The sequence below is a fragment of the Myotis brandtii genome, unplaced genomic scaffold (genome assembly GCF_000412655.1).
Source record: "Myotis brandtii unplaced genomic scaffold, ASM41265v1 scaffold1338, whole genome shotgun sequence".
Lineage (NCBI taxonomy): Eukaryota > Metazoa > Chordata > Mammalia > Chiroptera > Vespertilionidae > Myotis > Myotis brandtii.
This window is the reverse complement of record NW_005354749.1, coordinates 507,943-533,297: the sequence shown is the minus strand read 5'-3', so window position 1 is coordinate 533,297 and position 25,355 is coordinate 507,943. Positions and strand designations below refer to the sequence as shown.

At 48.9% G+C, this 25,355-nt stretch overlaps 1 protein-coding gene across 1 annotated transcript in view; it reads right to left on the bottom strand.

The window, feature by feature from the left end:
• The window catches only part of DOCK2 (dedicator of cytokinesis 2), a 361,206-nt gene that overhangs the window by 20,079 nt on the left and 315,772 nt on the right, over window positions 1-25,355 (bottom strand). Inside the window, exons 34-41 of the mRNA XM_014534868.1 lie at window positions 24,201-24,286; window positions 17,508-17,664; window positions 15,994-16,034; window positions 11,663-11,753; window positions 10,681-10,800; window positions 7,280-7,369; window positions 5,366-5,470; window positions 3,313-3,454 (exon numbers count right to left, since the gene is read on the bottom strand). Coding sequence (XP_014390354.1) covers window positions 3,313-3,454; window positions 5,366-5,470; window positions 7,280-7,369; window positions 10,681-10,800; window positions 11,663-11,753; window positions 15,994-16,034; window positions 17,508-17,664; window positions 24,201-24,286 — 832 coding nt within the window. The remainder of the gene's footprint in view (window positions 1-3,312; window positions 3,455-5,365; window positions 5,471-7,279; window positions 7,370-10,680; window positions 10,801-11,662; window positions 11,754-15,993; window positions 16,035-17,507; window positions 17,665-24,200; window positions 24,287-25,355) is intronic.

The following is a 25,355-nucleotide window of genomic DNA, read 5'->3' as shown; positions in this document are numbered from 1 at the left end:
GTGAGCTTTCTGATAGTGGAGGCTATGATTCTTTCACAGGTAGGAAATGGCCAAGACATCATTCCAAGTTCAATTCAACTGCCCCCCCCACCCCCATAAATGTTGGGCTTGTTGGATATTTTTAAGCATCTGAGCTGTCAACATCTTGGCTTCAAGCATTTTTTGCCGTAAAAGATGAAATAGCTGGTTGACAGTTTGGTTACATTTCTCCATTGACGAATCAATTTAAATACATTAAATACTTAATGTATTTACGCTGGCTGTCATGACAGTTTGGTTTTATTTCATTTCTCCATTGACAGGTCTCGCAGTAATCCCATCTTCACATTATATAAATCTTAGCCCTCATAACGGTCTACACAGTGACATGTAAATGGGGTGGTCTGAAGAGTGGATGATAACAAGTACATATATTTACTTGATAGGAAATATGGGCCGGATTGCATACTATACTAGAAAATGATCACACATCAGTTTGCAAAGCCTCAGGTGATACTGTATATGTTGCATACCTCAGCATTTCCCATGGAGCTTTGGAACCTCTAGCAATGGACATGTGACCATATGCGAATACAAATTGACATTTAAAAAAATGTATAGCAACAAAGTCTTTTTAATTTTGTTATTCACTTTTTCCTGTTTTATTATGTCCTTTTACCGCAAAATTGCCTTACGGTGAATTCATTCTGCAGTGAAAATGTTTGTGGTGAAAACGCTTGCAGCCAAGATGTTTAGTGGGAAAATGCCTAGAACCTCGATAATCCATCCATGTATTATCCATGGATGCCCCCCCCCCACCCCACTATTGCAGCAGAGTTGAGTGGTTGTGACAGAGACCACATGGCCCAGAAAGATGGAAATATTTCCTATCTGGTCCTTTATAGAGAAGTTTGCTAGCTCCTGTTTTAAAGAAGGTTCTAGGTCATGTCTACTGACCTCAGCAACTGGTCTTGGTCCAAGAGGGTCATCCAACCCTGACCCAATGGAGCCAGTGACACAGGAGGATGTGTGGCTAGACTCTAACCAGGTGCTGAGGCTGTGCATAGAAGTGAGGCCCCGAGGTCTGGGCAGAGAGGATGGTAGGGGCAGGAGATACCCAGCTAAGCGACCTTTGCTTTTGAATGTCTTCCCCCAGTTGATACCTAAGTGGAAAGACAGGAGACCCGTCGTCGCCTTACATCTGTCACCTTTCCAAACTGTCCAGCAGCTTTTCCACAGAGCTCAGGTTTTGGTAAAAAGCAGACCCGAGTTCAAATCCTAGTTCCATCACTTCCGGGCATCTTGTGCAGATGCTTACAGTTTTTGAGCCTCCGTTTTCTTATTTGTAAAGTCCAGAGAGTAATACTTCCCATCTCAGGGGATTATTAGAAGACTACAAGGGAACAATGCATGCAAATGCCTAGTACATGAACAATTAGTTACCAAAGAACATTCTGTTCATCAGTCTTAAACAAAATGCTGGCATTATAGAAAGAATACAGACTTTGAGACACATAGAACTTAGAGTTCAAATCTCAACTCCATCACCAACTAGCTTTGTAACCTTACCTCCCTGCCTCCCCCATTCCTTCTCGATGAAATAAGGAAAATTAATACTAACCTTACAAGATGTTGCAGGGATTAAAGGAATGATGGCACTAAAGCACTCAGTCCTGCATAGCAAGAAGAGGACATTTAACAAACAACAGACCTGGATCCAGACACTGGATCAGGCCTCCATATGATTACACGGCCGGGAGCACATGCCCCCTCCACCTGCCAGAGTAACGGCCACAGGGCTGCTCAACTCCACGTGTCCATCCCGGTCTCGTCTGTACCCAAACTCGCATCTGTAACCAGCCAGCCCCACCACCATTGCATTTCCTGCTGCAAACGACCGACCGCGGTAGAGCAGGCACGAAGGGCAGGCGAGCATAATGAAAAGGTTACAGGTGAATATGCATCACCCGAGGGAAATACATTTGGATTACAGTTCGGCAGACTTAGCAGACTGGCCATGTAACCTGTCAAGCCCACTTTAAAGGCTATAACTTAATTTGTGTTCAGGGGTGCAAAGCGGGGAGCCAGGCTAGCTTGAGGCACCTCTGCTCAGCTGTCTGCCTTTTCCTTGGGAGTCTGCCTCCTGCTCAGGGTCGACTCCAGGCCCTGTGAACAGCGCACTCTGCCCCACCTCACGGCGTCATCTCATGCCACCTCTGTCCTCTGTGTGCGCCAGTGAGCTGGCTCCCTCCCCCCTCCCTTTCTGTGTCCATCTCCCTCTTCCTTTCCTCTTGTTTTCTTTGTCTCCTTATTAATCAGCATGTATTTCCCGAGAGTCAGCTTTATATGGGGCATGGGATGATGTAGGAGTTACTGTGATGTTCAAGTCCCTGCCCTCACAGAGCTTAGCATCTAACTTACACGTACCTTTAAAAAGCACAAAGATAACAACAGACTGAGATCAGCTCTCTAAGGAAAACACACAGAGGCTGAGATACGAGCCCTGAAGAGTTCAGAGAAGGCCACATTAGGTCAGGGATGGCCTCTTCCAGGTGGTGTCGCCAAGTTAGGATCTGATGGGGGAAGGGCATGCCAAGCAGAGGGAACAGAGCATGCGCAGGCCCAGAGGTGGGAACAAGCTTCGCGTGTTTAAGGAACAGAAACGAGGGAAGAAAGAGTCAGGGCCATGGTGATGGAGAGGCAGGCAGGAGTCAGAGGCTGGACAGCCTGGAGGCCTTACTTGGGAGTTTTGCTTTTCCTAGAAGAGCGTTGTGGCCCCATTTCAGTTCTTGGAACCTCCTCTGCTTCTTCCCACTCAGGCCTTTGCACATGATGGGCCGTCCGTCTGTCTAGGACATTCTTCCCAGCTCCCACTAACCTTTGGCTGGTGACTCACCTTACCCATCACCTTCCCCAAGGAGGCCTTCCCTGCCCTCCCCACCGCAGGACCTGCATAGCCTCCTCTTGGCAGGATCACATTTTTATCGACACATTTAATGGTGCTGTTGTTCAATGTCTCTCTTAGTTACTAAACTATACGCTCCCTGAGGTAGAACCACGTTATGAGTATAGTCTCCAGCAGGTTGCATAACGCTTGGCGCAGAGTGGGAGCTCAATAGTATTCCTTACAAGAATGACTGAGTAATTAACCAATGAATTCAACATCTAGAGTTTCCCCAGGTGGGTTCTCTGTATCCCACCACACTGGACACTGAAATTGGCACCCGTCAATGATGCTGGTCAGCTCTGAGCTCTAAGATGGGGCTCTGTGGACTACAGTCCCAGCAGGGCTACCCATGTCCGGCCCCTGGGCTGGGGCCTCTCCAAGGATACACTGGCCTGGGGCGTTCTTCACATCGTCCCCGGGGGCAGAGGTTGTGTTCATCTTCTCCGAGTTGGGGAACTGGCTCATGAGCTGCATCTGGAAGTCTTCCCTCCGCTCGTACTCCTTCCCTCGGTAGATGAACACTTTGTTCTGCAGAGAAATGAAACCACCAGAGATCTCAGGACCCAGGTTTAGAGGGTGTGGTCCAAGCAGAGCTGGGAGGCTGTGACATGAGCCTGGGACCATGGTGGCTTCCTATGGATCTTTCTCTCCTTCCCCACTGAGCAAAGGAGAAGCTCAGCTCACTGACCTTCTAGCCAGGCCCAACTTCTTAAGAAAGGCTGGGTCTAGAGGGAGAGAAGATCGTGGACGCTGAAAGCTTCTCCTTTAAACTGTCCTCTGTAGAGCTTTCAGAATAATTCCTCACTCAGTGTTCACTGTGTCACTCCTACTCTCCTGTTTATATGACCACAAGTTTTATGTCTGGCCTTTAATGGGCCCTGTGGGCTGGGCCTGTGGGCGGGGAGGGACCAGCATTTGGGTCTCCCATCATTTGGCTCCTGGTCCTATTTCCATGGAGACACACTCTTTACCCTTCCTTGACCACATTAGCCTCTTCTAGACCAGAAATTTTCAAACAGAGGGTGTTTTTGCCTCCCATGGGAACTGGTAATGTCTGGAAACATTGTTGGTCATCACTTGGGGATGGGGGGTGGGGGAGTGGGGGGAGAGGAGTACTGGAATCTAGTGGGCAGAGGCCCCGGATGCTGCTAAACATTCTTTCACTCACAAGATCAATGACCTAGTTTAAAATGTCAACAGAACTGAGTTGAGAATCCCTGTTCTAGACCAGATCTGGGCAGCCTCTGATGGCCCTAAGTTCTTCTGTATAAACCCACATCTGTCACCTCCATAGATCAGTTGCTTCTGAACCTGGGAGACCACCCAAAGAGCCCGGGCGACTTTAGAAGTTTGGATTTTCAGGCCTCACTCCAGACCTGCTGAGATGGAACCTATGTGGTGGGGCCCAGGACGTGCATTTCTATCAAGTTCCCCAGGGGTTCTGACGCACCATCAGGTTTGGGAAGGCACCTCTCTTCCATCAAGGAAACCCTCAGCATGTGCCCTCCTGCATGCAGCTCATGCCCACTGTGACTTCCACATCGACTGGTAACAGTGAGTGATTTGTCTCTTTGACTGGACTGTCAATCAAGTGGAGTCAGACACCAGGTTTACTGTTCTTGCTGAATCTCCCTGAGCTCAGACTTGAACCCTAGACTCCCAGACCGGAAGGAAGCCTGTAGTTGACCCAATTCAACTCTCTACATAATGAGTGAAGGAATAATCCAAAAAGAAGTGGTTCAGAAACTGTGCTCCAGGGGTCCCTGAGGATCCCCAAGACCCTTTCCGGGCCACACAGGATCCAAGTTCTTTTCATAATAACGGTAAGCTGTCATTTGCCGTCATCACTCTCATTCTCTCTCGAGTATGCAGCCGTTTTCCAGAGGCTGCGTGATGTGTGGGATTACAGCCAACTGAATGCAGAGCAGGGTAAGCATCTCGCTGTCTTCTCTCAATCAGACATTTAGGAGGTTTGCAGGAACAGGAAACAATTCACTGTTCGTACTAGTTTTTAAATTAGAAAATACTGTTATTTTTTTCATAAAGATGAAGTTTATATTGACAAATGATGGCTTTATTTTAAATAAGTTGATCAATAGTTTTAATTTTCTTAGTTTTAATTTCGAATGTGGTATATATAGGCTATAAGTACAGAAATTCTTTGGGGACCGCAATAATTTTTAAGAGAGAAAAGGGGGGTCCTAAGTCTAAGAGCTCTGAGAGCTGGTGCTCTATGGGGCTGCTGGGTAGCAGAGATCTTTGCTGCAGGGACAGGGAACTCACTACTCCAGAGGCGGCTCTGTGTATGGGGGGTGAGGGAGTGGGGCAGTGCTGGAAGGGAGGAGAGCATGGTGTCTGAGCGCACCCAGTCCTCCCGGCAGAGGGACAGCTGAGGTGCACAAACTGGGCCTGGCCTGGGACAAGTCACCGCAAACTCACCCGCAGGAAGGTGGGGAAGCCCTGGCCATAGTACCCGACGGCAAAGTAGTCTGGCTTGGGTCTGAGGATTTTCATGATGTTTTCATAGAACTTCGCCTGCTGGACCTGAAAGAGGAAAACTCACAGCTCATAACAACCCAGATGTGTGTCGAAGGCACACTCAGCTCAGGGCGGCCGCAGTGCAGACGTGCTCCTTACACCAGCACCCGTGTGCGCACATCTGCACATCGGTGGAAGCGTCTGCGATTGTAACAGTACAGCGGGTCCTCTGTATCTGCAAGTTCCACGTCCACAGAGTCAACAACAACAGATTTCAAGTATTAGAAAACAAGTCCCCCAACGTGTTCCCCCCCAAAAAAAACACTCTCGAATTTGACACATGCCCAGCATCACATTGAATCCATGCAAATGAATCGGTGTGCAGGCAGACCCTGCTGTAGCCTATATCAAATAGAGGTTCTATGCCATTTACATAGAGGCCTTGAGCATCTGCAGATTTTGTCAGCTGGGAGTCCTAGAACCAGTGTCCCCTGGATGCCAAGGGACACCTGCAGCAGCTCTATCTGGTGCAGACCATGTACTGGGCAAATTGTTCTACCTGCACGAGCTCATTTACTTGCATCAGCCTCATAGTAACCCCACGAGTACTGCATCTCCATTTTGCAGATAAGGAAACGTTATCTCCTGGTGCAGCCCGTGGGTAAGGAAGTGAAGCCGGCCAGCTGTCACCGGCCTGTGTCCGTGCGGGTGTGTGGATGGATGTGTGTCTGCATATCGACGTCTTCCTGTGCGTGCACACGGCATATATCATCACCTCTAAGAGGTGTGTGCTTTCCACATTTCAGCATCTCTGGAACAGTTTGCCTCTTACTTTACACCTGATGGCCTCTTGTGATTGATATGAGCCAGAAAGAAATCACTAGCCAGACATGGCACATAGAAAAGGACAAACTGTAACATCTGAAACCTGCTACAGATGGAAGATGTGTGTGCATGGACCCAGGCACAAGCCTGTGATGTGGGCTTGGTACCCAGATGTGTGTGCATGCCAGCATGTGTGTGAATATGTACTGTGTGTGTGTGAGTGTGTGCATGCATAAATGTGTCCTGAGCATGTGTGTACAGGCCTTCGGGCCTCCCTATCTGCAAACGCCTATGTGGATACACTCATGGGGCAGATATAAGTGTTTTCTCTTCAAGCACATCTCTTAGAACACTATACTCCATAACCAGCCCCTCCCCCCCCCCAAAACCATCCTATAAAGTCTCTCCCAACATTCGGACTCTCATTAGAGCTGGACTGGCCTCTAAAAGGGGCTACGATGGGGTCCTGGGTCTGGCTCTCAGGTCACCAGGAAGTAGGTGGGGGGTGGTGGGGGGCAGCACCCTAAAAGTTCTCCACACCTTCCCTGCAGAGGCGGCCTCCCCGCCCAGCCTGGTCTCTGCGGCACAAGCAGCATAGCTGCTCCCCCACTTCCACTCCCTCCCCCTAATCACAAGCACCCAGGAGCTAATGGGGAACGGCCAGATGGGGAGCACTTTAATGTGATTTATCTGTTAATCAGAAAGCACAAATTTGCGTTTTTATTTAATTGGCTCAGTGATTTGTGGGAATTTGACTGCAAATGGAGCACAGCGCTGATTGGGTGAGCGGCCGCGGCAGCGCCCAGTGCCAAGCAGGTACTTAACGCCCATCCCAGTGGCTGTCTGATGAGTTTTCCCAGAATTCCTCCCTTTGGAAATATTCCCAATGGGGAGGGAGCTGCTCAGCACAGCCCGGCTCAGGTCAGGCCCTCCCTCCATCCTTTCTCTGTGTCCCACCTGGCTGGCCTCCCGCCCCCTCGCCCTCCTCTGTGGGGAGCCAGGTCCCGAGCACCAGCCTCCAGAATAGTCGGCTCTGAGGTGGCACCTTACCAGGTTCTGGCTGAGCAGCTCGTAGTCAAAGATCTCCATCTCGTACTGCTCCGCCAGCTCCTTGCACAGGCTGATGGCCTCCTCCCACATCTGCAGGAAGGGCACGGAGACAGAGGTTAGGGGCGCCTCCAGGCTGGCAGGGCCTTTGCAGAGGAAGGGACCTGGTGGCTGTGTCTCCTGGGACTCAGTGACAAGCCTGGCCCAGCCCCAGCCCCAGCCCCAGCTCCACGCACAGGGAGCCCCAGCCCCACGCACAGGGAGCCCCAGCCCACGCACAGGGAGCCCCAGCCCACGCACAGGGAGCCCCAGTCCCACGCACAGGAAGCTTGGTGCTTCCCAGGAGCCCTTCCTCTGCCTCTCAGCCCAGTTTCTTCACAAATAACGGAGCAGCTGCAGACTAGGCTGAACACGGTCCCCACAGGCTCTTAGGCCCTCACAACCCCTCTGAGAGGTGACTGGTGGCTTCTGTACTCCCCAGGTAAGACGCAGAGCTTCATGGGCAGAGCAGTGGCCCAGCTCAGATGCCCAACCCAAAGCAGGGCCAGGATGCCCACCTGGGGGTGCCTCCGGGCCTTGCTTCACTCCTGCCTCAGAAGTGAATGAACTCCCTCAGCTGCCCTGTGCAGGCGGGGCAGGGAGGTGTAGCCCTATTTTCCAAAGAGAAATGGTTCACAGAGAAGTAAGCAGGTGCCTGGGCGCAGGGTTTCTGGAGATAGAGATGGGGCCAGATCCACTCTCCTGGTGCTCATGCCTGGGGGCCTTCCACTCTGCCAGCCTGATGCCTTTCCCTTCTGGCCATCTCCCCTCCCTCCCTCTCTCCTCCTCCTTCCCTCCCTCCCTTCCTCTGTCTCTTTTTTTTGGTGTGTGTATGTGGTAAGGACATGAGATCTACCCTGTTAACAGAATTTTTAAAAAACCTAGTTAGCTGTTTGTAATTGGTTGTTATTCTTTAATATATATATATTATTATTATTGATTTCAGAGAGGAAGGGAGAGGGAGAGAGAGATAGAAACATCAATGACAAGCGAATCATTGATCGGCTGCCTCCTGCACGCCCCACACTGGGGATAGAGCCCACAACCCGGGCATGTGCCCTGACTGGGAATTGAACCGTGACCTCCTGGTTCATAGGTCGACGCTCATCCTCTGAGCCACACCAGCCGGGCGACCATCTAAACAGAATTTTAGTTCACGATGGGACCCAGTATTGCTAAGCAATGCCAATGCTGCCCAGCCGCACTCTAGAGCCCAGTCATCTGTGTAACTGAAACGACGCAGTCCCTTCTCAGTGGGGTTATTTGGGGGTGTGTGCGTGTGCAGGGGCCGCATAGAGGCGGGGATGGGAGTGGTACTAGAGTAATAAAAGGAGTGATTGAGATGTTTAAAAAGATAGGTCTTTTCTGTATTTAAAACCAATTCTGAAAACAATCCCTGGACATAGGGGACCCTTTCCCTCTGCTTTGTGTGAGGCTGGAGCTGACAGATCACCCCTCCATCTGCAACCACAGGGGTGGGAGCCCCAGCAGAGAGGCCGGGGAAGGCACGGTGGGCAGAGGTCTGGCGATCTCAAGGGACACTCATTACATTTCACATTTGGTTTAAAATAGAAAAATGCACCTAAATGGAGAAGCTGGGGGAGGTTGGGGAGGAGAGAGGGCAGGTTGCCAAAATGCAGTGTGTGCTTTGTAGCAAAAGTGCTCTCTCTGCATCCAAGCATAAAAATAAATAGAAGCAAGTGCGGAGTGCAGGCGCCATGGCTGTAAACCCATGGACAGTGTAGGGAGCAGCGTAAAAGAGCTTTATGTGCCAGAAGGAACCAAGTCCGTGGGCCAGGCTGGCTGGTACTTCCTCTTCAGCCAGAACAAGGGGTGGTGGTAACACCCTGAGCTGGCCAGGGGACTATGGCTCAAGTGGAGGTCTTTGCCAACTTCATACCATAATATGCCAGAAATGCTCTTCCCGTGTGTAAGAGACCACTAAGGGACCAGGAAGGAAGCCAGGCAGGAGTTAGGGACCTGGGATTTCCTCCCGCATCTGCCCCTGTGGTCATTGGGACCTCTGATAGTCACAGATCCCTGAGCCTAATACAGTCCAGGGCCTGCTGGCTTCCAGGCGTGGCATGGTATACAGTGGTGGAGCAGATATAAATGTAGAACATAAGCGAGTAAAGCACACACAAAAATAGATGTAATTTGGGTTCCGAGGGATGTAGAGGAGTCTACCAGGTGGCGACAGATGGACTTACGGGGTAGAAAGCCATGGTGTGTGCTTGGAGCAATGAGTTTCCATGAGGAGAGGTGTGGGGGAAAAGAAGTTGAAAGGATGCTAAGGAATATGGGCTTCATTCTAGAAATTTCCACACAGTGGCTTTCAGAGTGAGTCGTACCCATCTGCTCCTCCTCTCTGCTCCCAAAGTATTTAGTCACCACCCTGTTCTACCCCCTTTCCCACAACTGCACAACACCAAAGGGTAACGTACAAAAAACATCATGATTGGCATGTCCATCTTGCCAACTGGACGGTAAAGTCTTTGAGATTGGGGATTATGCCCTTTCCTCTCTGCTTAGCACAGGGTGGGTCGAATTGGATACCTTACAGAGAACAAAGCTCAGCATGCACTTTTGGGGCTCCCCCACCCCCCACCCCACTGTGACAACTTCGTCAGCTAGTAAACCAACAGTACACTGACTGGATGTCTCGCAGGGCAGGAGGTTCCAGAGATGGCAGAGTCTCTGCCCTCAAGAGGCTTATAATGGTAAATTATAAAAACAGTGTTGTTCACCCACTCAACTCCTGGGAATTTATAAGGCCTTCCCAGACATTACCTCATTTTGTCTTTTCAGGGAAGGTGGGGGGATCAGACTAAGACAGATGCGAGGAACTGCAGTGCGAGGACAGACCAAATTCAGTGCTAAACTGTGTCCTGAGGAACACCAGAGGCCTTGCGATTCAGAGGAGAGGCAGCAGGTAATGACGGAGGAAATGGCCTTCAACTGGGGCCTTAAAGGTGGAGTCGGTGATGATGGTGACAGTCACAACTCAAGATGTCACTATGTACCAGGTCCTGTGCTAGATGTTCCACATGCAGCTTCTCACCTAATTTTCCCAATATCACTAGGAAGTGGGTACGATTCGTATCTCACTATTACGAACTGGCATCTCCTAGAGGCCGAGGGAACTGTGGGTAGAGGACCAAGTTGTGAAGCCCAGGCCACCTGAGTGTCTAGGTGTGCAATACTGGTGCCATGAACAAAGGTGGTAGGACTGGAGATGGAGAGAAGTGGTCAGACTTAGGACTGGGATGGAGATATGCAGATGGGTTGGTATGGAGCACAGGAGAGAGCCACCCTTCCTGGTAGCAGGGTCCCCACAGAGAGGAAAGGGGGGGGGGACAAATTACCTTTCCTTTGTCAAAGTAGCCTATGATGATCTCATACAGCGTCTCCTTCAGCTGGCGGTGGGTCTGGGGGTGCTGCTGGCCTGTCTGCATGACCTGTGAGGCACACTGCTCGTCTGACCACTGTGGAGAGAGGACATGTGGGGTCACCAGGGGCTGAGGGGCCACCGAGGGCGGGTGTCTCCCCCATGGATGAGGAGCTGTCTCCCTGCCACCCTGGGTGTCAGCGGCCAGTCGGAGAGATACTGGTTGACAGGCTACACTTGGGAAGCACCCCTTGATTTTTGCTGAGTCACGCTTGACGCTCTACTGCAGTGGTTCTCAACCTATGGGTCGCGACCCCTTTGGTGGTGAACGACCCTTTCACAGGGGTCGCCTAAGACCATCCTGCATATCAGATATTTACATGATGATTCATAACAGTAGCAACATTACAGTTATGAAGTAGCAACGAAAATAATTTTATGGTTGGGTCACAACATGAGGAACTGTATTTAAAGGGCCAGAAGGTTGAGAACCACTGCTCTACTGGCTCATATATGTGGTGTGTAGGGACTTTCTCTGAACTCCTAGGAGACATGGTCCCAGCTCTTCAAAAGCCAGAGGAAATCCCTCAGACTTTGTCCAGCTCTAGTAGCACTTTCAATAGCAGGAAAATGGCTCAAATGGAGGTCTGGGTGTGCTAATGATTTACAGTTGATGTCTGGATGTTATAGAAAACAGTTGGATGTTTTATAAAACCATAAGACATATCTCGAGGGGTTACTGTTGCTGCTAAATGTGAAGGTCACAGAGACCTTATGTGCCCAGGAGAAGCAGTGCAGAAAAGTAACCTTGCCAGATCAAGAGTTTTTAGACTCAGAGCAACACAAAATTTATTTGGCTAATTCTTTTTTCTTTTCTTTCTTTTCTTTTTAACTCTCCCACTTGCTGTGAGGCCCGAGGGGAATTCCTGCATGAATCCACTTCATGGGAAGGGCAGTACCTTGAGAAGCCAAGTGTGGAGAAGGAGCGTGTAGGCAGCCTCCGTGTAGTTGTCACAGTCCAGGTGAAGATCGCGGAGTTTATACAGGTACCTGTTTGGGGAAACAAGCTGAGTTACCAGGTGATAAGGAGGCAGGTGGCAGGGCCAGGTAGAAGCCAGACAGAGCAACTGAGTACCTCTGGGGAATTCTCCCTCCCTACTAGCCAGGGCCCCTGTGTGGTCATGATGACAGCACTTGGCATCTGTGGGGCACTGGGTGTGCGGCAGGCACTATGCTAAGTCTTTTAAATGCCTCAGATCATTAATCCTCATGACAACCCTGTAAAATGGGTCTGCTGGGGATGCCCATTTTCAGATGAGAAAACTATGGCCTGGAAAAGTCAGGCATGCTTCGGGCCAGTACCATTCAACTTCATACTGAAGACTCCAGCCGATGCAATATGACAAGGGAAATCAGGGAAGGAGAACTGAGTAACTCGTCAGAAGTCACGTGCTAATAAATAGAAGAGCTGAAACGTGATCCCAGGTAACTGCCCTTAGAGCCCATGCTCTGGTCATTGTCCTATTCTAGAGCATGAACAAGCCACGGCCCTGCAAAGGGGCAGATCCTACCTGCTCTTCAGTGTTCTCTGGGGATAAAGGAAGTACATTTAAGGAAGGAAGTGGACCAGGGGCTGGAGATTGGATATTCACTTCCAGACCTGGAGCTGTCAGCAGGGAGAATCTACTATTCAACAATAATCACATCCCCACCACCCGTCCATTTACAATGTGATGCTCCAATTCTGATCCCGGGGATGACTGTATGGATGAGTGGTGCTGAGGACAGGACAGGAACAAAGGAAGGGAGCTCTGGTCAATTCTTAATTTGACACATAATAGGTATTAAGGGGCAGGAAATTAATTTTCGGTGCCTTCCTTTGCTCATCGGTAAGATGGCAACGCTCACAGAACACACCTATGGGCATATAAAGAGCCAAGCAGTCCATGTCGGAAGGCTCAGAAAGTGACGGCTAGCATTGCAGCTGATAAATGCAAGTTTGCACTGGAAGTGATTAGCCTAGAGCCAGCACTGAGCTGTAATGGTTCTTATCTATTTTCATTGTGAATTCGGCTCTTCTACAAAGAAGAACCTGCCACTGTTGGAAACAGATTCAGAGCCAGAGCACCACTGCTCTGGCGACTTGCATGTCATCAGGAGCAGGCAACGCTTAGTGCTTGAGTGAAGGGGCGATGCTGTGATGCAGGCCCCGGTCTCTTCCTCTGAGAGGGAAGGCGGCGTCTGCCAAGATTCTGCCCCGACTGCCTAACCACAGGGAACAAAGGGCTTCTGAAGCAGCTGCTCTCAAAGCAGAGCTCAGTGCTCAGGCTCAGGCTCCCGCTAGAAGAAACCTATCTGCGCAGAATGTCACCAAAGGAGAAGCTGGCCACATGAAACATGGCCCGCGAGCCAGATGCAGGCTGCCTGACCTTAGGGCAGGGACTGGCAAAGATTTTGAGGAGAAAAAGTCAGCTAGTGGTTTTTGATAACTAATGAGCCAGGACATCCTAGTGACCTTTCTCTCATTTCTTGATTCAACCAGCCAAGTTGTGCTGAGCACACGGCTGTACCAGGCGCTAGATATAGTGGGGAGAAAAGTAGACACCATTCTCAGGACTTGCCATTCATAGTCTAGGACCGTGGTTGGCAAACTGTGGCTCGAGAGCCACATGCGGCTTTTTGGCCCCTTGAGTGTGGCTCTTCCTAAGCCTTAGGAGTACCCTAATTAAGTTAATAACAATGTACCTACCTATATAGTTTAAGTTTAAAAAATTTGGCTCTCAAAAGAAATTTCAATCGTTGTACTGTTGATATTTGGCTCTGTTGACTAATGAGTTTGCTGACCACTGGTCTAGGGGAAGGGGGCAGATGTCAATCAAATCATCAAATAAATAATTGCCAAAAGATAGCTGTGATGAATGTCATGGAGGAGGATCTATGGTACTATGACAGCAGGATTCATCCAGGTGGGGCTTCCAGCAAGGTTTCCATAGTATGACACGTGGACTGGCATCTGCAGGTAAGGGGATGAATGAATGATCTCATTCATTCATTCATTTATCAAATGGTGCTTTCAATATTCTATCCATTTATTCTTCCTACGATCCTTTCATAAATAAGAAAACTAAGACCTGTGTTGAAGTAGATGGAGCTAGAAATAGGTAAAACCAGGTTTTGAAACCAGCTATTTCTGCCTCTACAATTATGGCCTTTCCACCCTCGACCCGTTAACTTCCTGCTGATCAATCAGAGTGATCAGTGAGATTGCACGTGGCCTGCACATAGGGAGTGTTGAGCCTGTGGTCCACCTTTAGAAACCCCTCCATCTATGGCTGAACCCGCCTTATCCCCGCCTGCCTGTCCTTGGTCCTTGGATCTCTGATGGCTGGGTCCACAGCACGTGGAGAGCACAGTCAGAGGGAGAGCCTTCCTGGTGCTTATAACCCCTAATTCGCCAGCGCACCCTCTCCTCTCCTTCGTCAACTGCAGGGTGTGGTGATCAACTACAGAGCCCACAGCAACAACCCTGACGGGCCCAACCTGGGTTCAAACTCAAACACCTACCGGTGCCAGCTGGGCAGTGAGTGAGATGCCCCGGAAGCTCAGGGGTGAGCAGAGACAGTGCTGTGCCCAGAGCTCCCCTACCCTGCCTCAAGGAGCCCCACCACCGGTCTGGGTGACAGTTGTCAGGACAGGATAAGGGCCCAGTGCCGCCATACCTTCTCGGTGTTTCAGGAGAAGTGGGAAATTTTGATTTTTGGGGTAAAAATCTCTAGATTTAAAAAAAATTGGCAATTAAAAGTGTCTTTAAATATTATGTCTGCCAAATAAAACAGACTTTTAGACTACATCCTTGGCTACAACATCTGGTTTAGGCAAATGTGGTTTTCCTAGATGACTCTATAGTCCTCAAATCTCCAAAGCTTATGGAGATCTGTGTCTCTAAAGTGGGAAGGAGAGAAGAGAGGTTGGAGGGAGGGCACCATGTGCCGGGCACTTCACCTGTAGCATCTCTTGTAATCCTCAGAACACAAGGTAGAACGAAGACATCCTGCAGGGGAAATCGCAGCCCAGAGGGGCTGAGGGAAATAACCAGGGTCTCAGAAAAACAAGGGGAGACCCCAGGCCTCTCGGAACCCACAGCTTTGCGCTACTACAATAAGACATGTCTAGTGATGCTAGAAATACTCTCAAGCTCAGGACAACCTATGGAATTATACTTTTTCCAAGTGATAGTTCCTGTTTCTGGAATAACGTTAAACTAAATTTAGCGGGTAGACCTATCCGCAGTGCTAGCAGAGTGAGTTCAGACTTTGAGTCAGAGCCTGAAGGAGCCGTGGTCAACTGCGCTTTGCAGGTCCTGGTGACATAGAGATGTGCGTGAGGATACTGATCGATGTTTCTCTCTCATCGATGTTTCTAACTCTCTGTCTCTCTCCCTTCCTCTCTGTAAAAAATCAATAAAATATATTTTAAAAAAATGATGTTGAAAGAAAAAAAAAAGATGTCGAAATATATCTGTTGACATGGAATTCGTGTCAAGCAAAGAATACATTATGAGCAATGTGATCCCATTTTTGCAAAAAATGTGCATGTGTAGAATTCAATTTATATATAAATAGAAAAGGGTCTGGGAATATGTATGGATTATTGGAGTTTATTTCATTTTTTTGTTTTGCTTGTCTGTGTTTTATGAGTATTTTTTGTCTTGGTAATTAATATGTGTTATTTCTGCAATGAGTAAAAATAACAGGATTTTTTTTTTAAACTTTGAAGAAAAAAATCTGAGATTCTGAGAAAAATTGGCACGGGAGTTCTTTGCTCCAGGCTAATGTCCCAAAAAATCCTTCATTACATGCTCAAATAGCTGCCTTTCAAATGCCTACAAGAAAGCGCCATCATACATCATAGCATTTTTTCCCCTTTGAAACTGGGCTGCCAATGACCTGACTACATGCCTTATAAACACAGGACTTGGGCTTCACGTGCCAGCCTTGCACCAAATACAAGTGCAAGTGACCCAGCTCGAGCCACAAGGCGGGTTAAGGAGAGTTTGAGCTGTGGATATCGCAAAACAACATGGCAGGTCAGAGAACTCCCAGCGGGCTTGCGGGCTGATGACAGGGAATGAAAGGAGCTGAATCTGAGATTGATAGGAATCGGAACACAGAGGGCCTGAGACCAAGAAGGTAAGTTTAAATTCTCGCCTGAAGACAATAGGGAGCCATCGATGGGTATTGAGCAGGAGAGTGACACAGCAGGACTGGGTTTTAGAAAACAAAAATCTTACCTTATGTACATCTCTTCCCGATTGTTATCTTTGTAGAAATTCTAGGTGGGAAGGAAAACAGTGGTGAGTGCTTTTTTTTTTGCAGAGCGGCAGGGGTGGAGGGTGCAGTGACGGAGATGAGAAGGAAGATTGGTGTTTACTATCTGGGCGCCCGAGATGGGAGCAAGAAATTGCATTTCCTGAATGCATCCAACAGCCTCATTAGGAGATTCTGCCGTGGGAATCACTCCCTGATCCTCAGACAATGGAGGGACAGAGGAAGTACCAGCCATCACGTATCAGGGGCTGGAGTGGAGCTATTGGCTGTGCTGAGAGATGGGCTGCCGAGGCTGAGGCCACCTACGCTGACAAAGTCCACTGTGAGGGCAGCCTGGCTTGATCTTCACAGGTGCAGACCCTGCACCCTGGTGGGGCTGAGTTGGAATCAGAGTAACAGCAATAATCAGAGTAACAGTCATAGAAATCAGAATAGATCCCAATGATCATAACTCCTGACCATGCAGAACTATCAGGGGTTACAGTGAGATTCCACAGCCAAAGACATTTAAACCTGGAAATACCTATTTGAGCTCAGGGGCCATTCAGACCAGTGGTCATCCTGGGCTCTACCCAGAGATCCTATCTCGTGTATTTTAAAATAAGTCCTTACAGATTTTGAGCCAGAAGGTCCTGATGGGATCTGTGGGCCACACCTGGAGAAAACCCGATGGACTCCAGTGCAGCCAGAGGGGCAGGGGATGTGTTCCAGGCACAGAGTCAGAGGGTGGCAGAGCCATACGAGACCTCAGCTCTCCTGATACCCCTGACCTCCACCCTGTCTACCACCCTGATACCATGCGGACACCCAAAACTAGCAGGGTCTACTTGCTTCTAGAACGGCCTGTCCAAAGCTTTCTCCCAGGTGAGTCTGAAGGTCAATTTCTTCTACTAACTTCTGTGTCTTCATAGAAACAAACTGCTAAACTCCAGGAAAACCCCGCTCCCGTGGTTCTCAACCTTCCTAATGCCGCGACCCTTTAATACAGTTCCTCATGTTGTGGTGACCCCCAACCATAAAATTATTTTCGTTGCTACTTCATAACTGTAATTTTGCTACTGTTATGAATCATAATGTAAATATCTGATATGCTATATGTGTTTTCCGACGGTCACGACCCACAGGTTGAGAACCATCAGAAAGCCTCCTTGACTGTCTACTCTACTAATTATCTGAGGGAGCACGAGAACCCGTGAGCTGTGTGTCTCCAAAGCTCACCTCTTAACCACTTCCTGCTGCCGTCTTCCTTCCATGGGATGTGTTAGGTGCTAAAGGCAATACTCATTCCCATTTCAGATATAAGGAAACTGAGGCACAGAAAGGTGACGTGATTGCCTTAGACACAGAGCCAGCAGATGGCAGAGCAGGAGTTCAATCTTACATCTGTCTGATTCACAAAGCCCTAGGTGCTGTCTTCGGATTAAGAACAGTAGTGAGCCCCAAAGCCAGGCCTGTCCCCAGACTCCACCCCGCCTACCAGCAGGTTCACGGTGCAGCTCATGCGGTTGTCTTTGCTCTCATCCGTCATCACGCCCCGGTAGTCCAGCAGTTTCTCCAGGAGGCCTTTGACCAGGTTCACAAAGTTCGCCACGGACTTGGCAATGGTCAGGTGCTCGGCGGCACACTCCATCAGGCTGTGGGCAGACAGGAGGGCAGTGAGCTGGGGGGTGGGGTGGGGTGGAGCACAAGCCAAATAATCTAGTGAATTCAAGTTCCCCTGGTTCATTGGCTCATTTTGTGCATTTTCCAACCACTTATTCATTATACACTTATTTGCACGTATATAGCAGTTCAATGGATCACAGTTCAATGAATCCTCGCAATCCAAACTCATGGCATTTGAGGGTCAACTGTGATTTTCCCCCCACCATCAAAATGGGGAAAAATAAAAATAGATTTCCAGTGTGGGCAATGTTTCAGGAAAACGGTCACCTTTATACACCCACATTGGGAGTAAATCAGTACAACTTTGGGGAGGGGGTAGCAATTTTCACAATATCAAAATCGCAAATGTGCATATCCTTTGACCCAATAATTCTACTTTGGGGAATCTATTCCTCAGAAATGTCCTCAGAAGTATGCAAGGATATACTTATAACACTGATAAGTTATGTCTAATGGTGAAATAGTTGGAACTATTTTAAATTTCCATCAATAAGCAGATGGTTAAGTAAATTAAAGCATATTCACAAACTATAATTCCATTAAGCCATTAAAAAGTATGAGAGATCAATATGTTTTAACACAAAGAGCTCGAAAAAATATATAGTTGTGAAAAGTAAGACTCCAAACAATAATTGTTTTTTTATTTAACCTGCTCACATAGAGCCTACCATGTCCCAGGCATTATTCTAACCGTCTCACAAATTTTAACTCACTTAACCTCCCATCACATTCTTATGAGATGGGATATTTGCAAACTGGGATACTAAGTCACAGAGAGGTCAACTGAGTTGTGCAAGGTCACACAGGTGAGCAATGCCAACAGTCTGGCTTAAGCATCTGCACACTCAACCAGCAAGCACTATGTGTGAGCGGGAATGCGCTTCTGTGTTGTGTGTCTATGTGTTTATAAATCTGCAGGATATGGGCGGGAAGGATAAACCCCAGAGTATTCAGAGTGGTTGCTGCTGATGAGGGGTCTAGGTAGGGAAATAGAGGAAGATAATGTTCACTGTTCAATTTAAATGTGGATCTATTATTTGAAAATTTAATATTTGTTATATTAATATTCTACATTTTAAAAAACAAACAAAAATACCCACAAAAGAACATAGCATTTCTTAAACACCTGTTGGTTGCTAGGCACTAGGCTAGGCATTGCTTGGGGCAAGGATGGAAGAAAGATATAAAATAAAAAAAAGAAATATAAAAAAGAATCATATCTGCCCTCAGTCAGCCCACAGGCTAGGTAGGAAGAGATGGATGGATTAAAATTTTGATTAATGACTACTTACTTGTTAATCACTTATTCTGGACCAGATCCTATACCAATCACTTTTTCTTAAGAAACCATCAGGATAATTCTGATAAATAAAAAATTTTCCTCTTGTTTTACAACTGAGGAAACCAAGGCTCAGAAAGGTGAAATGACCTTCCCAATATCGATCAGATAGTAAATGGTGACCTTGGGAACCAAAATGATCACTGTTCAATATTTCCCCGGGGAGAAGCATTGCGTCATGGCCTCAGGCATCCCGTGTAGCCATGGACAAGCATTACCCAGGGCATTTGTTTCTGCCTACTCTCCTGAGGAAGTTTAAGTCTCAAGAGCTCCTAGGAGGGGACAGGTAAGAAAGACAAGGATTTTTTTTTGGGGGGGGGGGGGGTCATTTCCTCCCAGAAGCCAAACCAGGCTGCAAGGAGGCGAAGTTGCAAACTGTGGCTGCGATCAGACAAATCCATCATCTCAGTGGGAGAAGCACCTGTCTCCTGGCTCTCAAAGAGAGATGCAAATTGCCCTCAGATTTTGGCCTGTCAGGCCCCGTCACAGCTGTGCCTGACTCCTTCTGGGACGGTCATGTGCAGCCCTGCTTCCCACCTTAAACACAACGCAGCCTGGTGTCGAGGATGTGATTTCTCCTCTAAACGTGTATTGTTTCTGAGGGCCCTCCATGAGCATCCACCCTCTAAATGTGTGGTGTTCTCAGAGCCTGAGCACAGCCAGACCAGCGGTTCTCTGCCCTGGCCATGTGCTAGTCACCAGGGGCCTTTTACAAAGCTCAGCGCCCACCCTGGGGGCGTAACATCACATTTTCAGGGGTGGAAGCCAGGCAGCAGCATTTCCCTGCTTACGTTCGCCAAGTGACTCTAATGTGCAGCCAACATTAAGAACCACTGGCTTTGTCCCCTGCTTTGCAAACTTCAATATGTGTGGGAACACCTGGGCACTGTGCTAATCGATTCTGACTCCACAGGTCTGGCTAGGGCTCAAGAGTCTGCATTTCTAACAGGCTCCCAGGTGAGGCTGATACTGCTGGTACTTTGAGAAGCAAAGGTTTAGGAGAACAAAGTCTTGGCTTTCTTCGTTTCTCTATTCTTAAGAAAGCTGCTCATATGGCCTAGGAATGTGAGATGAATGGGCAGACTGGTTTGAAATCATCCATCCTTCCATTCACCATCCATCCACCCACCATGCCTCCATCCACTAAATGTGTTCTGTTCTAGAAACTCTGGAGTCACTGACCCCTGGAATATCTAGCAAAGGAAGCAGATACAGAAATAAAAATGTACCATAATATATCATGGCACTACCATGTGCTGAGTACTTCCTGTGTTCCAGAGGCTGTGCTAAGCCTGCTTTATTGATTCCCTTGTTTAATACTCACAAAATCTCCTTGGGTAGGCATTATGAAAGCCCTGCATTTACAGACGAGGCCCCTGGGGCTGGGCTTGGATCCCGGCCCTGCCAAGGTTACTCAGCTGTTCCTCCCCTTTGAGGCCCACAGGGGAGAAGAAGTGACAGTGAGAAAGCTGTGGAAATCTCCAGGCAGCACAGGTAATTCCTCACTCCGTGGAAGGAGGGTGGTGGTGTCTATGTCTGCCTTGGGGGGGCTGGGGGGGACTGCACTTCAAATTGGTTGTCATTCCGCATGGAGGGCCCTCAGAAGCAGGAACCCGGCCCATGCCCTTCAGCTGCACTGACAGAGCTGACTGTCACTGCTCCTTTCAAGGCTATGTGTGGAACTCGTTGGGTGGGCCCCAGGCCCCAGAACACACATTTTCTGTCTTCTTTAGCCTTCCACGCCTCCCTACTTCTAGAAATACTAGAGGCCTGGTGCACAAAATTCATGCACTGAGGGGGGTGTCCCTCAGCCCAGCTTGCACCCTCTCCAAACTGGGACATCCTCTCACAATCCGGGACTGCTAGCTCCCAACCACTCACCTGCCTGCCTGCCTGATTGCCCCTAACTGCTTCTGCCTGCCAGCCTGATCACCCCCTAACCACTCCCCTGCCAACCTGATCAATGCCTAACTGCTCCCCTGCTGGCCCAATTGTCCCCAACTGCCCTCCCCTTCAGACCTGGTCCCCCCCAACTGCTCTCCCTCCCCTGTAGGCCCTGTCACCCCTAACTGCACTCCCCTGCTGTCCTGGTCACCCCTAACTGCCCTCCCCTGCTGGCCTGGTTGCCTCTAACTGACCTCCCCTGACAGCCATCTTGTGGCTGTGGGCGCCACCATCTTTGAGGGCAGGGCAGTCAATTAGCATATTCCCTCCTTATTGGCTGTGGGCGTCAACATCTTTGAGGGCGGGACAGCAATTAGCATATTCTCTCCATATTGGCTGTTGGTGCCGCCATCTTTGCGATGACATGAGGGTCAATTAGCATATCCCCTCTTTATTAGATAGGATTCTCAAGCAGATGGAATACAGGAGAGCAGAGAACATCTCACTTCTAACTTTAATGTGGGACTGTCACTTTAAGACAGATGTGGACGGGCTGGGGGCAGTGAGGATGACTAGCCTAGAGGAGAAAGACAGGTGGGCTCGTAGCTTCAAATGACCCCATCACTATCCACCTGGAGATGAATAATAATGATAGTTAATATTTCTGGACTATCTATGAGCCAAGCATTTTTACATGACTTTTCTTGGTTATCTCAACAAAAACTCTAAGATCACTCTGGACTGTGAGTTTATCCCCACTGTGCAGATAAGGACACTGAGGCTGAGAGAGTTCAAAGGAAGAAGCAGGGGCTGGGCCGCTGGATGTCCCATGGGGTCCTGGCTCCTCGGGCTCGCCTTGATTGGTTTTGTAAAAATCATTCACACCTCTGACTTAGGAGAAAAATAATGAGCTGCTTCTCATTTCCTCAGCCTCTGAGGGTTCCTTTTATAAATATTCACTCAGGAAGGATTTGAAAATCCCGCTGATCATCTGAAGACTGCCACAGGGCCCCATCCGCTCATAAAAATGGAAATTGCCAGCAGTATATGTGCTTTCACTTCTGGTCAATATTTAGATTTTCCTTTTTCGAACTTTAAGGAAAACATTGACTCAGGCAAAATGTCACCGCCCTCCCCCCACCCCCGCCCACCCGGAGAATCATTTATACCCACCGAAGAGCAGGTGGTAGGCTACTCCTTGGACACAGCGGCTTTTGTGCTCTAGGTGTTTAGTGAGGGCTGTGCAGGGACAGGAGGCGGTGGGGCCTGCTGGGATGCTGCTACCTGGGGCTCCATTCTGCCTGCTTGGTGGGGCCAGAAGGGTCCTTGTGAGGGTTAAAGCAAGGCCTTCGGTTTGCTTTTGTTGTTAAAGTTAAAATACTCAAAGAAGATTGGAGGAAGCATCCAAAATTAGAGTTCTATCAGATAATAATACAAATCAAAGAATCTACAATTAGGGGGACATTTGGGATGTCTGAGTCCCATTCCTAAACCAGGGGAGAATTCTTGGGGGTGGGAGGTAGGAAGGTAGCAACTACCATGACAGAAACTGAGAGTGCATTTATTGAGCTTTTTACCTGTTGTGTGCCAAGTGCTTTATAGTTATTCTGTTTTCAAAGTAACCACAGGAGGCTTATTCTCCCCATTGCACAGATGGGGAAAATAAGCCAAAGATGTTGCAGGCGGGGCCCAATGCCCTGCAGCTGCCAAGAGATGGAACCAGGGATAAAAACCAGTGTCTTTCTCCAAAGATACGCACATGGACAATATGCACATGAAAAGTTGCCCCATAGCCTCAGCCATCAAGGAAATGCAAATCAACACCTCACACCCGCTAGGACTGCTGTGGTCAGCCAGACCCACATTAACGCGTGTTGAGGAGGTTGTGGAGAAATGGGAGCCTCATGCACAGCTGGTGGGAGAGTGAGTGGTGCAGCCACTGGGGAAGAGTCTGATGGTTCCTCAAAAGGTTACATGTCGATTCCCACACGACCCAGCAAATTCACTCCCAGGTGTCCTCCCAAGAGAACGGCAAACATATGTCTACACCAGCGGTTCTCAACCTGTGGGTCACGACCCCTTTGGCGGTCAAAAGATCCTTTCGCAGGGGTTGCCTAAAACCACCCTGCATATCAGATATTTACATTACGATTCATAATAGTAGCAACATTATAGTTATGAAGTAGCAACGAAAATAATTTTATGGTTGGGTCACAACATGAGGAACTGTATTTAAAGGGCCAGAAGGTTGAGAACCACTGGTCTACACAAACCCTGTGCATGAATGCTCGTAGTGGCATCATTCCTAATAGCCAACAAGTGGAAATGAATGAATGTCCATTGACACATGAATGAATAAACTAAATGGGGTATAGCCAAACAGTGGAATATTATTTGGCAAAAAAAAAAAAGTGAATTACTGACACATGCTATAGCACAGATGAACCTTGAAAACATGCTATGTGAAAGAAGCCCGTCAAAAGGACCACATATTGCATAACTCCATTTATACAAAATGGCCAGAACAGACAGCTCTATAGAGGCAGGAACTAGGCATACGGGAGGGAGATGATGGCTAAGGGGTAAGTGGTAAGGGTTTCTTTCAGGAGGTAACAAAAAGGTTTTAAAATTGATTGCGGTCAAGGTTGCACAGCTCTGAGAATATACTAAAAGCCATTGAATTATACACTTTAGGTGACTTGTATGGTATGCAAATTATAAGCTGTTAAAACAAAACTAAACAAAACAAAACAATCACTTGTCTCCAAGTCCAGTGCTCCTGGGAGCTGTGCCCTGTCTACGGCTGGGTCAGGCAGAGCCCGGCGTGGGTCCCAGCTTGTCCACTCACTGACTTGTCCTCGTTCCCTTGGACAAGAGACTTCCTGAGCCTCAGGGCCCCCTCTGTGAAGTAGGGACCAAAGAGTAAACTCGCCTAAACGAGCCAATGCAGGCAGGGCGCTGAGCATGGCCTCTGAGCACTGCATGTGTGCGGACGTGATGCTCATGATCAATATCTGTCATTGATTGAAAAGGAAGACAGGAGAACAGCGAGAATCGTTCCGCAGCCAAGATCATGAAGATGAACGTGTGGGTAGACTAGTTCCCTCTTCCCCACAGCAAAGTGTCTTTCTATCTCTCCCATTCGATCACCATCAAAGCAGTGGCCACGCCAGCGAGGGGTGTGAGGTTTCTCCCCACACGGGAGTTTCCTCCGTGCCCCTGAGCCTCCAGGCTGGCCTCCAGGGGAGGACAGAGCCCTGCAGCCCTGGGCACTGAACTCACATGGACTCCAGCAGCTGCATGTACTGCTCGTCCCCTCGGCCGCCTTCCACCTCGTGGTCCAGCTTGAGGATGATTTCGTTTTCAAACTGAAGAAGGCAGAGATGAAAATCAACAATCACATCGTTAGGGGGATGGATGTTGAAATTAGTTCATTATTTTAACCAAAACATTAGGGAGGACCCATCACCTCCCAGGTTTAGGGCTGGACCTGGGAATGCAGAATGAAACAGGATATTACGTGTGCCTTTTGGGAGTTCCCAGAGAGTGAAGAGAGAAGGTAGATGGTAAGAGCTGTAGCACAGAGAGGGCATGAGAGAGAGAGAGAGAGAGAGAGAGAGAGAGGGAGAGAGAGAGAGGGAGAAGGGGAAAGGGAGAGAGAGAACAGAGAGTCAGGGGCGGGGCCCTCCTGATTAGAGATGTCAACTGTGCTGAGACTGGGGCAGGAGTGGGCTCTGAGGTCAGGCCATCTGGCTTTGCCTCCTCCATTCCCTCCACCACTGGAGGAAAAGGAGTAGGTCTTTCTAATCCTCAGTCATAGTTTGAACCAGGGCTCAGCAAACATTCTCTGCAAAGGGCCAGAGAGTAAATATTTCAGGCTTTGCTGGTTGGTCTGCCCCACCTATTCACCTCAGCTGTTGTGGCCCAAAAGCAGCCTTAAATGGTCCGTACAGATAGGGATGGCTGGATTCCATAAACCGTGGTTTATAAAGCAGACAGATCTGCCCTGTGGGGCCACAGCGTCTCATCCCCTATAAATACAATTGGGGCACTATAGCCCGGGCGGTTAGGGGGCAGGGAGATGGCATGTGCAAAGCCTCAGGAGCGCAGGGCCGGTGTGCACCGTGCCGGCCTCTGTCCTCTGGCGATGATGGCTGAGGTTATTGTTACGCCTGCTGAGCCGTCCTGGAAAGCAACTCTGGGGAGAAAAGCAGCATTTTTCTTGTCTGAGTTGCTCAGTGGTGGATGCTGGCACCATTCCTCGGGAGATGAACTCTCCTTTGGAGCAGAGGTGCGGATGGGTAAATAAGCACTTGACTGGGCGTCACAGAAGTGCCTGCTGGGAGGGAAATTACAGGGTGGCGGGGGGCAGGCGGTGCGGAGCCAGGTGACGAGGCCGTCTGGATTTCAGACCCCAGTTCTGGGGTTCATCCTGGA